At 45.4% G+C, this 15022-nt stretch overlaps 2 protein-coding genes across 51 annotated transcripts; both read right to left on the reverse strand.

The window, feature by feature from the left end:
• Nucleotides 1-735: 735 nt before the first annotated feature.
• Nucleotides 736-11324, reverse strand: nsun6 (NOP2/Sun RNA methyltransferase 6). 50 transcript variants are annotated; one of them, XR_008110979.1, is made up of 14 exons: nt 11223-11323; nt 10807-10950; nt 9503-9658; nt 8826-8923; nt 6697-6803; nt 6151-6304; nt 5717-5798; nt 5326-5445; nt 4466-4610; nt 4083-4228; nt 2886-3632; nt 2677-2827; nt 2056-2428; nt 736-1665 (listed from the first exon to the last, which is right to left on the reverse strand). XR_008110979.1 is itself a non-coding variant. In XM_035760004.2 (11 exons), the coding sequence occupies exons 2-11, from the start codon at nt 10891-10893 to the stop codon at nt 3441-3443; spliced, it is 1287 nt and encodes a 428-aa protein (XP_035615897.2). In that variant the 5' UTR covers nt 10894-10950; nt 11223-11323; the 3' UTR covers nt 2825-3440. The 50 variants fall into 50 exon arrangements, 4 of the variants coding, with proteins under 4 accessions (XP_035615897.2, XP_035615915.2, XP_035615924.2 ...); XR_008110977.1 differs by having other exon boundaries at nt 2056-2459; XR_008110975.1 differs by having other exon boundaries at nt 2056-2490.
• Nucleotides 11325-11831: 507 nt separating this feature from the next.
• On the reverse strand, nt 11832-14316 carry LOC118382899 (serine/threonine-protein kinase pim-3-like). Its single transcript, XM_052506073.1, has 4 exons — nt 14199-14316; nt 13617-14030; nt 13380-13545; nt 11832-13097 (listed from the first exon to the last, which is right to left on the reverse strand). The coding sequence occupies exons 1-4, from the start codon at nt 14310-14312 to the stop codon at nt 12991-12993; spliced, it is 801 nt and encodes a 266-aa protein (XP_052362033.1). The 5' UTR covers nt 14313-14316; the 3' UTR covers nt 11832-12990.
• Between the last annotated feature and the right edge of the window lie 706 nt (nt 14317-15022).

Below are 15022 nucleotides of genomic sequence, written 5' to 3' on the forward strand. Positions count from 1 at the left end.
ATATGGGGATGTTTATACACAAATATTGAATGAGAAAGTAGCAAAGAAGAATATGCAAATATACATATTTAGTTTATTTTCAATTTATTTGAGAGAATAAGGGATAAGTAAAGTAACAAAATCTGTTCAATGTAGAGACTGAGGAATAGCTGTGTGATGCCATCTTGTTCCTGTAAAAAATAACCATACCGGTTCCTTGTTTTTAAAACACTAACTAAAAGGCAGTAAATTGTTAATACCTCGTGACCTCTTTCAGCACGCTACTTCCTGATCTACACTCCCAGAGCCAGCAAATTCGCTGTCACCAGGGCAGCTGTGTCGTCACTGTTGTCATGGCGACGAGGCGAACGGCAGCAGAACTGCATTTGCCGATACTCATCCACCCTACGCATTTTCTCCCTTACTCGCCCATAAATGTTTTTTCATCTTGCTCAATCCCTCCCTCCCTCCCTCCCCTCTCTGTTTATACAAGTCATCCCTATATGGGCCAGTGTTTTAGTAGGCAGCCAGGCAGGCACAGAGGTGGATGTTGTAAACCGCACAGGGAGTGTGTGTTCTAAATGCTCTCCTGCCTGAGTACAGTGAGAGGTGTAAACACCATTATTCCTCTCTGCAGGCCCTGTGTGAAGGCAGGGAGAACAGCTCGGTTCTAACCAGATGGGGAGGGTACTGCTAGTCTAGTCCTGTCAGCTCTTCAGGAACTTGGCAATGAAGAAGCCAATAGTGTCCTTGTTGGCTCGGTGTGCGAGGGGGGTTGGGGACTCTGGCTGTTCTGTGGGGCTGTCATCCTCTCCCCTGGCCTCGGCCGCGCTCCAGCCCAACTCAGGACTGAACCTCTGGAGGAGACGCAGCTGCTCAGGTGACAGGCCAGCTCCCAGCATGCCCTCTGCTCCGATGTGGGGCTCCTGAGAGAGAGAGACACCGTAGTTAGTCTTTTTGTGTGTGCACGTTTGTTACCTGAGGCTGTGTATGTACATTTGTTACCTGAGGCTGTGTGTGCACGTTTGTTACCTGAGGCTGTGTGTGTACATTTGTTACCTGAGGCTGTGTGTGCACGTTTGTTACCTGAGGCTGTGTATGTACATTTGTTACCTGAGGCTGTGTGTGCACGTTTGTTACCTGAGGCTGTGTGTGTACATTTGTTACCTGAGGCTGTGTGTGCACGTTTGTTACCTGAGGCTTTGTGTGTACGTTTGTTACCTGAGGCTGTGTGTGTACATTTGTTACCTGAGGCTGTGTGTGTACATTTGTTACCTGAGGCTGTGTGTGCACGTTTGTTACCTGGGGCTGTGTGTGTACATTTGTTACCTGAGGCTGTGTGTGTACATTTGTTACCTGAGGCTGTGTGTGTACGTTTGTTACCTGAGGCTGTGTGTGTACGTTTGTTACCTGAGGCTGTGTGTGTACGTTTGTTACCTGAGGCTGTGTGTGTACATTTGTTACCTGAGGCTGTGTGTGTACGTTTGTTACCTGAGGCTGTGTGTGTACATCTGTTACCTGAGGCTGTGTGTGCACGTTTGTTACCTGAGGCTGTGTGTGTACATTTGTTACCTGAGGCTGTGTGTGTGCACGTTTGTTACCTGAGGCTGTATGTGTACATTTGTTACCTGAGGCTGTGTGTGCGTACCCATTTGTTACCTGAGGCTGTGTATGTACATTTGTTACCTGAGGCTGTGTGTATGTACACGTTCGTTACCTGAGGCTGTGTGTACACATTTGTTACCTGAGGCCGTGTGTACACATTTGTTACCTGAGGCCGTGTGTACACATTTGTTACCTGAGGCTGTATGTGTACATTTGTTACCTGAGGCTGTGTGTGCGTACCCATTTGTTACCTGAGGCTGTGTGTGTACACATTTGTTACCTGAGGCTGTGTGTACACATTTGTTACCTGAGGCTGTGTGTACACATTTGTTACCTGAGGCTGTGTGTACACATTTGTTACCTGAGGCTGTGCGTACACATTTGTTACCTGAGGCTGTGTGTGTACGTTTGTTACCTGAGGCTGTGTGTGTACATCTGTTACCTGAGGCTGTGTGTGTGCACGTTTGTTACCTGAGGCTGTGTGTGCACGTTTGTTACCTGAGGCTGTGTGTGTACATTTGTTACCTGAGGCTGTGTGTGCACGTTTGTTACCTGAGGCTGTGTGTACACATTTGTTACCTGAGGCTGTGTGTATGTACACGTTTGTTACCTGAGGCTGTATGTGTACATCTGTTACCTGAGGCTGTGTGTGTACACATTTGTTACCTGAGGCTGTGTACACACATTTGTTACCTGAGGCTGTGTGTACACATTTGTTACCTGAGGCTGTGTGTATGTACCCGTTTGTTACCTGAGGCTGTGTGTATGTACCCGTTTGTTACCTGAGGCTGTGTGTATGTACCCGTTTGTTACCTGAGGCTGTGTGTATGTACCCGTTTGTTACCTGAGGCTGTGTGTATGTACCCGTTTGTTACCTGAGGCTGTGTGTATGTACCCGTTTGTTACCTGAGGCTGTGTGTATGTACCCGTTTGTTACCTGAGGCTGTGTGTATGTACCCGTTTGTTACCTGAGGCTGTGTGTATGTACCCGTTTGTTACCTGAGGCTGTGTGTATGTACCCGTTTGTTACCTGAGGCTGTGTGTATGTACCCGTTTGTTACCTGAGGCTGTGTGTATGTACACGTTTGTTACCTGAGGCTGTGTGTATGTACACGTTTGTTACCTGAGGCTGTGTGTATGTACACGTTTGTTACCTGAGGCTGTGTGTATGTACACATTTGTTACCTGAGGCTGTGTGTGCACACATTTGTTACCTGAGGCTGTGTGTGCACACATTTGTTACCTGAGGCTGTGTGTGCACACATTTGTTACCTGAGGCTGTGTGTGTACACATTTGTTACCTGAGGCTGTGTGTGTACACATTTGTTACCTGAGGCTGTGTGTGTACACATTTGTTACCTGAGGCTGTGTGTGTACACATTTGTTACCTGAGGCTGTGTGTGTACACATTTGTTACCTGAGGCTGTGTGTGTACACATTTGTTACCTGAGGCTGTGTGTATGTACACGTTTGTTACCTGAGGCTGTGTGTATGTACACGTTTGTTACCTGAGGCTGTGTGTATGTACACATTTGTTACCTGAGGCTGTGTGTGTACACATTTGTTACCTGAGGCTGTGTGTGCACACATTTGTTACCTGAGGCTGTGTGTGCACACATTTGTTACCTGAGGCTGTGTGTGTACACATTTGTTACCTGAGGCTGTGTGTGTACACATTTGTTACCTGAGGCTGTGTGTGTACACATTTGTTACCTGAGGCTGTGTGTGTACACATTTGTTACCTGAGGCTGTGTGTGTACACATTTGTTACCTGAGGCTGTGTGTGTACACATTTGTTACCTGAGGCTGTGTGCGTACCCGTTTGTTACCCGAGGCTGTGTGTGTTTACAGGTTTGTTACCCGAGGCTGTGTGTGTTTACAGGTTTGTTACCTGAGGCTATGTGTGCATGTGTGTGCGCTACCTGAGGCTGTAGTGTGAGGCAGGGGAAGGTGTTAAGGGCCCAGGCCACCTGCTCCTCGTTCTCTGACAGAGTCACGGTGCAGGTGCTGTACACCAGGACTCCACCTCTCTTCAGGAGCCGTACCGCCTGCCAATTATACACACACACACACACACACACACTAAGGTCACACTCACAGTAAGCACTCTTTAACATGCCCTCATCGCTCAATAGATAGACATTGCATTGTCAAAACGCTGGTGCAGCTATGTACACACACACTTTTACCTTACTGCGGTCTCTCCAGAGCCTAGATATTAAATGGCCTTAAGGAAACTCCAGTGGACACTGATGGAACGCTTTGTGCCGCTGGAATAAGTGATGTGCTCACTATTGGACCCTAATCTCCCCACAGTAATCCATCTGCCGGCTATACTTAAGCTTTTCATCAGAGTATATCGGAGCCCAGAGCTCTAGAACACTGAAGCTCGGCAACACTGTCCTCTACTGGTCAGCACTGGTCACGGACAGTGTGCTCGAGCGGGCATGCATGCGTCTGTGTGTGTGTGTGTGTGTGTGTATGCGTGTGTGACGCACGGTGTGGAAGAGCTTGCGCTGTAGAGGCTGGTAGGAGCAGATCTCCTTCAGGTTCCAGGTACAGACCATGCTGGGTCTCTGGCCTAGACCGCTACATGGAGCATCCAGCAACACCCGGTCAAAACTCTGTGGAGGGAAGGGTGGACCTGAAAACAGGGTGACATGAAAGTATCCAGGTCTCTGAATTAGTAACCACGCTAGCCAACCAAGTAGAGAGGTGAGAATAACATTGAAATCGGCAGTGGTGTCCATGCCGGCGCTCTAAACGGCACCCGATTACCTATAGTGCACTACTTTTGCCTAGGCCCTGGTCAAAAGTAGTGCACTACGTAGGGGATTAGGGTGCCATTTGGGATGTGCATCCCATCAGTTACATTCCGTACCCTCAGTGTCCTGGGCCTGGTCAGTGCACACAGCCTTGATGCTATTGAAGCAGTGGGCTTTGATGCAGTCCAGATGCAGCGCTTTGGCGTTCTGACGGATGCGCTCCACCTTGCCTCTGATCTTATCCAGGGCCACTACCTCTCCCTGCAAGGTACAAACCAAGTGGGCAGCAAAGGCAAAAACAACATTCCAGGTAGCAGTGGGGAAGAGCTCAACCTTGCACAACAGCTCCACCTTGTGGAGAAGTAGATGTAATGTGCAAATGGAAACTTAAAGGGACATTTTACTCATAAATTAAAGTTTTGTTTTCAATTATTTGGGGTGGAGCCATATAGCTGGATCTATACAACTGACGTAATGGGACGTGGCTTCGTCGTGACATTAGACCACTTTAGACTACTTTACATCTCACAAACTTTGACCAGAAAGTGTAATGTCCCTTTAAAGCTGCAATATGTAACTTTTTGGGTGACCCAACCAAATTCACATAGAAATGTGAGTTCTTGATCTGTCATTCCTATTGAAAGAAAGCCTAAGAAGCGGTAGATATGTTCTACGTGTGCTATTTCTATGCTTCCCGTTCTTAAATTTTATTTTTGTGTCTTTCACTTTCGGTTTTGTACACCAGCTTCAAACAGCTGAAAATACAATCGTTTTGATTATGGAAAATATATTTCACAGTGGTTTAGATGGTACAATGATTCTCTACACTATACTTGCTTGTTTTATCACATAATCTGAAATTAGGCGAACTATAAGAATTTTAGGAACCAGGAAATTGTGTAGTGATTTCTGCATATTGCACCTTTAACTTCAAGGTCTTCAAAGCCCAGCAGAGCCCCCCCCCACACTCTCTCACCTGTCCCCCCATCAGGGCAGCAATATGGCAGGTCTTCCCCCCGGGAGCGGCACACATATCCAGGATGCGCTCTCCAGGACGGGGCCCCAGCACGTGACCCACCACCACCGATGGGAGGTTCTAGAGTCATAGAAAGAGACGGGGAAAACAGCTCAGGCTATGAGTGCTAATCTAGGATAAGATTAGCTTCTCTAGCACTCTACTCTGAAATGCTTTGTGGATACAGGCCCAGGTCCCCAATGTCCATGTGATCTTATTTGTTGTGATCAAAACCGATTCTAAAATCAGCACTCCTCCTCTGAGATTCTTGATACACGAGATGCCCCTGATTACGACCGTCGATCCAGAGAATCTACTGCCGTCTCAAAAAAAACTGCTGTTCAAGAGGTACCTGTAGGAACGCCAGGCTGGGTAGTACCCCATCGAAGGAGGGGCTCTGGTACAGGGGCTCTACCATCCGAATACCAACGCCCCTACACGGGAAGAGAACAGTGACATATATATAAATATAATATATAAATAAATATATAAATATAATATAAAAATATATTCAATCCTGAGCATGTCTTACAGCTTAGCGTACGCTTTTTACTAGGACTAAATCTTTCTGAGCATTGATATCGAGTATCTGCGCCTGCTTCATTCAATGAGGCTTGGTCTGTATGAAAACTTTACTCCAATAGCAACCATACTATTACCATGTTACTACCACTTTATGATGTGCTATAAAGTGCTAGCCAAATAGCAGCCTTTATAACAAACTAGTGGAACGCTGCTCTGAGAGAATTTTGAATAGAGATTCGAGACCTAAGTGTCTCTGCCTACTTGACTGGTTCGTCTGAGCAGAAGATGTTGGAGCGGTCCATTTCAGCGACTCCATTTCCCACAAACACTTTCTTTCCCTTAAAGTCCTTGTTCCCCCGTGTGCACTTCCCCTCCAGGTCCGAGAACACAGACACAGCATCTCCTGTCTTCATGACTGAAACAGACAGAAAATGATCCGACAACAGGTTTTTTTTGTTTTTTTTTACAGTTCTTGCACAATCATCTGCAGTAAAGGCAACTAGTATCACAACATTGATATGTTACACCACGTCCTGTCTTCATGACTGAGACCAAACACGCCGCTATTATTGTGCCTCCAGTCCAGGCCATAATGTTCATTCCCAAAGCTATTGTTTCACTAGACTGCTGATAACAGTTCTAACGGAACCATCTGTTGTGAACGCAACTAGTATCCCTTCAAATGATTGAAGAAGATCTCGAGGGTCTACCAAATCGTTACGGTCAAAGGTTCCAATGGCAACTAAGGAAGTGAAGAAAAAGGGTGCCGTCCTTGGCTTGTAGTTGGAGTGCATGAAGTCCTCTTACACTTGGGTGTGGCGAGGATCCCTGGGGCGAAGACGTGCGCTCCCCTCAGAACAGCACTGCCACACTGAGCGCCTACTATGACCTCCGAGCTGAGCTGGACCACAGGCCTGAGCGCAAAGTAAAAGGGTGGTAAAAACACATTCACATGCCGCTTATTTGCTATGGTTACGTCCCAAATGGCACCCAATTCCCTATGTGGTGCGCTATTTTTGACCAGAGTCCATAGGGAAAAGGGTGCAATTTGGGACTCAGATTAACTCTTTTTCTTTCACATACACGAGTGATGAGGTGATGAACAGCGCTAATGATCAGAGGTACCACTTATATGCTATCCCCACACACATACATATCAATAGTAGCAAAGGACAAATTCTTGGAAAGATTAAGAGCAGAAGAGAAAGTTGCCTTATGTCATTGCGAGCAATTGTTGGTTTATGCGGGGCTTTCTTTGTGTCTTTAAGTTCTGTTGTTGATTTGGTTACATAATAAGAGTGTCAAACCCAATGTGCATAGCGAGTTTTTGCATAGCGAGTTCAATTAAGAAAATTGTTCATTCTACTGTAATTTTATGAAATCATGTGTAGTTGTGGCCATGGTGGGAGTGATTTTGGAGAGGGTTTGGGATTTTTCTTAAGCTCTGGTCCAGGAAGGCTCAGAGTCAGAAAGCTGCATGCAAAGTCCTGGACAAGAGCTTCGATTTTTACATCGTTAAAGAGTGCTTTTCCCTCTTACCTTTGTGGAGTGGACTCTTACACTACACGACCAAAAGTATGTGGACACCAGCTCGTCGAACATCTCATTCCAAAATCATGGGCATTAATACAGAGTTGGTCCCCCCCCCTTGCTGCTATAACAGCCTCCACTCTTCTGGGAAGGCTTTCCAATAGAGGTTGGAACATTGCTGCAGGGACTTGCTTCCTCTCGGCCACAAGAGCATTAGTGAGGTCAGGCACTGATGTTGGGCGATAAGGTTTGGCTCGCAGTTGGCGTTCTAATTCATCCCAAAGGTGTTCGATGTGGTTGAGGTCTTGGCTCTGTGTAGGCCAGTCAAGTTCTTCCACACCGATCCTGACAAAGCATTTCTGTATGGACCTCGCTTTGTGCATGGGGGCATTGTCATGCTGAAACAGGAAATGGCCTTCCCTAAACTGTTGCCACAAAGTTGGAAGTACAGAATTGTCTAGAATGTCATTGTATGCTGCAGCGTTAAGATTTACAGTTGGCACTATGCATTGGGACAGGTAGCGTTCTCCTGGCTTCCGCCAAAACCAGATTTGTCTGTCGGACTGCCAGATGGTGAAGCGTGATTCATCACTCCAGAGAACGTGTTTCACTGCTCCAGAGTCCAATGATGGTGAGCTTTACACCACTCCAGCTGACGCTTGGCATTGCGCACAGTGATCTCTGGCTTGTGTGCGGCTGCTCTGCCAAGGAAACCCGTTTCATGAAGCTCCTGACGAACAGTTCTGGTGCTGACGTTGCTTCCAGAGGCAGTTTGGAACTCGGTGAGTGTTGCAACTGAGGACAGACGATTTTTATGTGCTACACACTTCAGCGGTCCCGTTCTGTGAGCTTGTGAGGCCTACAACTTGTTGCTCCTAGACGTTTTCACTTGACAATAACAGCACTTACAGTTGACCGGGGCAGCTCTAGCAGGGCAGAAATTTGACAAACTGACTTGTTGGAAAGAAGGAATCCTATGACGGTGTCATGTTGAAAGTCACTGAGCTCTTCAGTAAGGACATTATACTGCCAATGCTTGACTAGGGAGATTGCATGGCTGTGTTAAATTGTATACATTTTATACACCTGTCAGCAACGGGCGTGGCTTAAATAGCCAAATCCACAAATTCAAAGTGGTGTCCACATACTTTTGTATATAAAGCTGTCATCCAGGCAAAGGGTGGCTACTTTGAAGAATCTCAAATATATTTGTTTAACAGTTAATACATGATTCCATATGTGTTATATGTGTTATTTCATAGTTTTGATGTCTTCACTATTATTCAACAACGTAGAAAATACTCAAAATAAAGAAAAAAACCTGGAATGAGTAGGTGTGTCCAAACTTTTGACTGGTACTGTATATAGTGTATTTGGCGGACATTTTGCAGGCATTCCTGACCTACCTAGGCCCGATGACAGGAAGAAGCAGCACATCTGGAATGTGTGGGTGGGGGAGAATAGTAACGGAAATGTCTTCAGACTGAGAGTCACACTTCTGCTGCTGCAAGAACAGAGGTAGCAGGGTTAGAAGAGCTCGCACTGAGGCGTCAACACACAAGAAAACAGTGTTGAAAATCATAAATGTATACACACACACAGTCAGACATAAACGCTCTTACACAACATACCCACCGGGACAAAAAATACCTTTAGCAATAAAAAAAAAAGACAATTTAAGTAGTTAAGTTTTCGGGCAAAACTGCTCCATAGACATGTCCACTATGGCTGTGTCCTGATTCTCCACCCTTTTCCTAAAGTGTGCATTTGCACCCTGCCATGTATTTAAAAGCATTGGATTCGTGTAAGCATTGGCTGGAGGGAGTTTCCCTCATTGTTAAATCCATGACTGCTGATGTAAAAAAGGTTTTATAAATATATTTGATTTATTGATTGATTGATGACAGGGAGTGATCAGCTGTGCAGGTGCACACTTCGGTAGAAGGGAATAAACTCAGTCCATCTGTCTCTCACACTATAGCCTAGAAGGAGCCTTGAACTTAAGCACATTTCAGTTAATGTCCTACAGTGAATCAATCCCACCCCCACGAGCCAGCAACACAGAAAGCAGACTGCTCCCCACCTGTTTGAGTTCCTCCACAAGCCTGTGTTGGATCTCCTCCAGGGAAGCCAGGTGAGTGCTGGCTCGTACACAGGTCAAGGCAGGCGGGTGGGACAGGCAGGACAGCAGCCTCTGGAACCTCTGCTCTGCCTCTCCTTGACTCACTGCAGCCAGCACCTGCACCCAAACATAGGACAGGGGTTGTCAGGTTCGAGTAGCTGAACATTACTTCTCTATTTCAACAGATCATTGATGGGTGACACTTTGAACTTCAGGGCCCATATTCATGAAGCATCTCAGAGTAGAACTAGGATCAGGGCCTCCCTTTCCATAACATTTGGATTCATTATTATCTAAAAGGCCAAACTGATCCTAGATCAGCAATGCTACTCTGAGAAGGAGAAATACATGCCCAGATAGCTGTACATAAATAGATGAGATCTGATCAAGTGCGAGACAAAGCTTAGATGTCATTTAGGAACAATAAAGTTGCATCTAGTAGAAGTCAACCAACGTCTTGTTCGAAAAAAGAACATAAATGTAGTCACTATCAAAACAATGAACACAAACACATTAATTAGTGTGTGTGTGTGTGTGTGTGCTAGGTGCTTTTAGCAACGCGGGTGTATTTCCATACTAAAAAAAAAATCAATTTAACCTTTATTTAACTAGGCAAATCAGTTAAGAACAAATTCTTATTTACAATGATTGCTTACCCTCCCCGGCCAAACCCTCCCCTAACCCAGACGACGCTGGGCCAATTGTGCGCCGCCCTATGGGACTCTCGAACATGTCCGATTGTGACACAGACTGGGAACGAACCACGGTCTGTAGTGATGCCTCTAGCAGTGCCTTAAACCGCTGCACCACTCGGGAGGCAATTGCTTTAAATTGTACCGGGTTGCAAAAAAAAAACAGTCCGTGGGAAGCCAGAAAATAAATACAACTCCATTTCAAGTTTCCTGCCGATGGGCAGGACAGTTGATCATTATGAGAGGAAATATCTAAAGGATCATATCATTAAACATACTTTCCAAACTTTGGTCTGTTATATACCCCACTTCCTCTCTGCTTGCCTCATGTCAAAACAAACGTCCCCCACAAGTTATTCCTTATTTGTCCACATATGGACAAATGTGCATGTGCAGGACTTTTATTTTGACATGAGGTAAGCAGAGAGGAAGTGGGTCTACAACAGACCCTGGCTTGGAAACTCTTTAATAACACAATTTTTTAGATATCCCTATGTGTGTGTGTGTGTGTGTGTGTGTGTGTGTGTGTGTGTGTGTGTGTGTGTGTGTGTGTAGCAGGTAAGGGAACCCCACCTCCTTGTTTATGAAGACATTCCTCAAGTAATCATGAACTTCTGGCTTCAATGCAATTCTTGGGAAAATTGACATTTCTTCTGGCATTGGTTATGGCAATTTGAAGATGGAAAGAAATACACTTATTTCGACCTGAGATGTAACCTAGGTTATTACATAAACAGAAATTAAAGTTATTGTTAATTACTGCATCCATTCCCTTGAAATGGTCAATATCTGACCATTTTAACGGGAGACAAGGGAGCGGCTAGTAATATTGTAAGTGATATGAAGACATCAAACGCATAAGCTTCTTTGCGATTCCATTATCTAGCATGTTCCTCGCATGAAGTATTGATTCAAAGTACTTTTGTGTGCAAATTCTAAGCGAAAAGCGTTTTACAAGTCAGTTTTGAATCAGTTTCCATGCTACTCACGTTACATTTTTGGGTGAAGGATCTTCGTAGGGCATTTCCTTATACGTCATTAACATGTCTGTATCGTAATGTTGGGAGTTGTAGTTCTTTTGAGGCAATCTAATTGGAGTCGTTTTCTCGTTCTTAAGATACTGCTCTGCATGTTGTTCTATATCCATGTTGCTATTGAGACACACATTTCAGTTCAGTGATAATTCAGAGATTTTGTATATATGTTTTGAGTTAATGTACATTAATCAAACATGAATCAACTCACATGTGATAGTCACTTACAGATTATTATTACCTACTCATAAATAGTATCTATAAAATGTGACATCTAAAACTACAACAGACAACAGATTTGGGGTGCTTCATTGTTTTTTTTATTTCCTTGAGGACACCATTTTTCAACTCTAATTTACTTCACTTAAACTAAGATTTATACTAAGATTTACAATCCTAACTACATCCAGGACACTGATGTGAAATGTGTTTTTAATCATATTACATTTTAAAGGGGGAGGAGGGCAAAACTGGTGTTTCTGCTCAGAACTGTCATTGGCATTCCTGTGTCAGCTGATTAAAAAAAAAATATATATATATATATATATATATATATAACCTTTATTTAACTAGGCAAGTCAATTAAAAACAAAATCTTATTTACAATGACGGCCTACCCCGGCCAAACCCGGACGACACTGGGCCAATTGTGCGCCACCCTATGGGACTCCCAATCACGGCCAGATGTGATACAGCCTGGAATCTATCCATGGACTGTAGTGATGCCTCTTACACTGTGATGCAGTGCCTTAGACCGCTGCGCCACTCGGGAGACACTGAAAGGTGAAAGTAATATGCTGTAAAGGGGTCGATTGGAATTCACTCCCCTCGAGTACTATCTCTCTTCAAGCCCTTGCAGCAGAGGAGGTCAGACCTGGTCTCAGCGGTGTCTTTCTGAAGGTCTCTTCCTGTTGGAGTTTCCTTCCAGTTCGGCTGTTGTTCTCTTCAAGCTCAGTACTAGAACAGTGGTAGCTGGCTCAGTGCAGTCTAGGGGAACCTAAAGTTGTTATTCTATGGAGAGTTTCTGTATCCTCCCTTTGTCAACATCAGCTCAAAGGCGAAGGTAAGATGTTGTACAGGGGTTGAATAAAAAACATATTTTCCCTCATCAGAGTAGCAAAATCTCCAAGCATTATCCCTGTTACAATCTCTCTTCAAGCCCTTGCAGCACAAAAGGAGGGTAAGAACTCAGCGTTGTTTTGAAGGTCCTATCTACAATTGGAGTGTCCCTTCATGTTCTGCAAAATTGTTCCCTGGAGAGCTGCTTTGAATTTCAGTCCTCATTCCCAGTTGGTTGCGCAGATCAAATGTGATATCAGGTCATTTTTGGTGTCCTCTTCTTCCTTCTTCTTTTTCGATGCTGTCTTTGGCTAATTCCATTGGAGGAACACTAAAGAATTTTAAGACCCAATTGTCCAGTTAAGTACCATAAAAGGGGATGTTGTTTTGGTACTAACAGCTACTAATTCCAAATGACCAAAATCTCTCCCCACTCCGATCAAGTTCCCACCCCTACCCTCCTGAATTAGCTTACATCGCTATAGAAACTGCAAAAAAAACGAGAGTAACAAACAAGAGATGTCAGATCATAGAATGGATAAATGGATTTTGTAAAATATCTGATAGGTATGACATAAAGTATGCGACATGACATTGTTTGATGACACGGTAATAAATGTATTTCATATCAGTATTTCTTATGGCATTTGCAACGGACACGGACTTAGGGGCAAGCCCAGTCCGACAGCCAGTCGTGCAGGAGGATCTGCTCCAGAACGGGCCTCTTCAGAGGGTCTTGCTTGAGGCACCAGCGGACCAGGTCTCTGCATTCTATGGATCAATAGGATTAGACAGAGTCACAAATGGTATCTTGTTACAGTAGAAAAAAATATACAGAGAGAACACACTTGTTGCAAACTTCAGTTTAAACTCTATTAATCATGTATCTTACCCTAAACCATTTTTTCAATGCAAAATAGTTCAATTCTGTGTTTCTACTGTGTCGTCATCGCTTTGGATAGTGTGTAGATAAAGCGCTGGTAATTGGAACCGTACCAAATTGCACCCTACTCCCTAAACACGCCTACTCTCCTCCCAGCTGCAACTATATACCTTTGGAGATCCCTCTCTTGAAGCGCAGGCGTCCTCGGATGATTTCGGCCTCCTTCCTGAAGGGCAGGTCACCGTTGACCAGGCCAAACAGAAGCACACCCAGGGACCAGATGGTGGCTTTGCGCCCCTGGTACTTTCCATCCAGAACCCACTCAGGGGGAGAACTCTGTAGTGCCTGAGACAGATGGGGGGAGAGATGGGGGGTGAGGGGGTTACATTCCTTTGCCCGAAGCTCACAACACCAATGCTATTCAGTCTTCGTCTCTTCTCACCAGCAAAGTCCCTGAAGAGTTTCTCCCTCAGCAGATCCCCGCAGCCGAAGTCGATGAGCTTGACGTTCAGAGTGTCCGTCTGCACCAGCAGGTTCTCCACTTTGATGTCGCGGTGGATGACGCCGCGGTCACGGCAGTGCCGTACCGCCAGAACCACCTGGAGCATGATGACCCTCGCCATGGCCTCGTTGAGCTTCCCACCCATCGTCTCACAGTAGTCGTACAGGTCCATGCAGGAGGTGGGACGCTCCAGGACCAGGATGAACTTCCTGGGCTGCTCGAACCAATCCACCAGCCCCAGCACGTGTTCACAGACAGGGGGCCGCGACACGATCTGCATCAGGGCGACCTCCAGGGGCAGCCTGTGCGTTGTTCCAGGCTAAACGGAGGAAGGTTGATTAACAACCGTTTCATGCATTGGCAGCGCACAGTGGGCCGTTATATTGGTCTGACTGTGCATACAATTATTAGGTAGGCTAGCACTCCGATGTGACTGTTTTTGTGGTTTGTTGGGTAGGCTCGTACACATTTATCAGACTGTACTTACGATTGTGAGGTAGTACTCCGATACACCCTTAGGGATGTACTTAATGGCGACCTGAGTGACGGAGAAGGGAGAAGCACGTTGTGAATAATCAACATAATTGTGGTAATGTCTCATGCTGTGGATGGACAGATCTAAAGAGGGAGGAAAGAGAGGGAGGGATGATTACTTCTCTCCCATCTTCCTTTCGTGTTCCCTCATAGACGGACCCACAGCCTCCTTGTCCCAGCAACTTGCCCACGTTATAGAGCGAGGTGAAACTGGCTGCAACACAAATGTCACAGTTAAGGACACAGCCCAGTCCCTCCCCTAACCACACACTGTTTATCAGGCTATTCAATGTCTAACAGGCTTCATTGAGGACAATAACCAGATCTAGAAGAGCACAAACAGAGCAATAATACTAATCAGACCCCTTGACTTACTGTAAGTCAGCCCTGTAGGCCTTTAGGAATTTGCATTTTACAACAATTGGCCAGAGTTGAATTATCTCATTGAAACACTCTGTGGTGTCTGGTCACTCAAGCCTAAGGCAAATTATAACCGATGTGTCTGACCTCTGCGTGGTGGGTTGCGCCGGACTTTGGTCTTGTGTTTATCACAGACTTCTGAACCTTTAGAGTCAGTTCTCTCGCTGCTGGTGGATGCGTCTGTTGATGTGGAGGAGCCAAAGGAGCTGTATGACCCGGATGCCATGGTGACCTTGATCTTCTTAGCAGTCCTAAGGTCGTCTGAATCCAGATCTTGGAAAAAAGTTGTCCTTTTCCTCTTTGATCCCATGTCGCATTGGGTTCCCTTGTCCTCCATCTTGGGGGTTGGTAGGCCCT

The sequence above is a fragment of the Oncorhynchus keta genome, chromosome 4, assembly GCF_023373465.1.
Source record: "Oncorhynchus keta strain PuntledgeMale-10-30-2019 chromosome 4, Oket_V2, whole genome shotgun sequence".
Classification (NCBI taxonomy): domain Eukaryota; kingdom Metazoa; phylum Chordata; class Actinopteri; order Salmoniformes; family Salmonidae; genus Oncorhynchus; species Oncorhynchus keta.

What these genes read in the sequence shown, in the direction of transcription:
- nsun6 (XM_035760004.2), bottom strand. Translation starts at nt 10,893, where the DNA reads ATGCCAGAAGAAATGTCAATTTTCCCAAGAATTGCATTGAAGCCAGAA. An exon ending in CTGCCCTGATGGGGGGACAG is followed by an intron (nt 4,611 to 5,325) that starts GTGAGAGAGTGT and finishes TGTACCTTGCAG; the next exon opens with GGAGAGGTAGTGGCCCTGGA. An exon ending in CCAGGCCCAGGACACTGAGG is followed by an intron (nt 4,229 to 4,465) that starts GTACGGAATGTA and finishes CCCTGTTTTCAG; the next exon opens with GTCCACCCTTCCCTCCACAG.
- LOC118382899 (XM_052506073.1), bottom strand. Translation starts at nt 14,312, where the DNA reads ATGAGACATTACCACAATTATGTTGATTATTCACAACGTGCTTCTCCC. An exon ending in CGGAGTACTACCTCACAATC is followed by an intron (nt 14,031 to 14,198) that starts GTAAGTACAGTC and finishes TCCTCCGTTTAG; the next exon opens with CCTGGAACAACGCACAGGCT. An exon ending in GACTGAATAGCATTGGTGTT is followed by an intron (nt 13,546 to 13,616) that starts GTGAGCTTCGGG and finishes CAGGCACTACAG; the next exon opens with AGTTCTCCCCCTGAGTGGGT.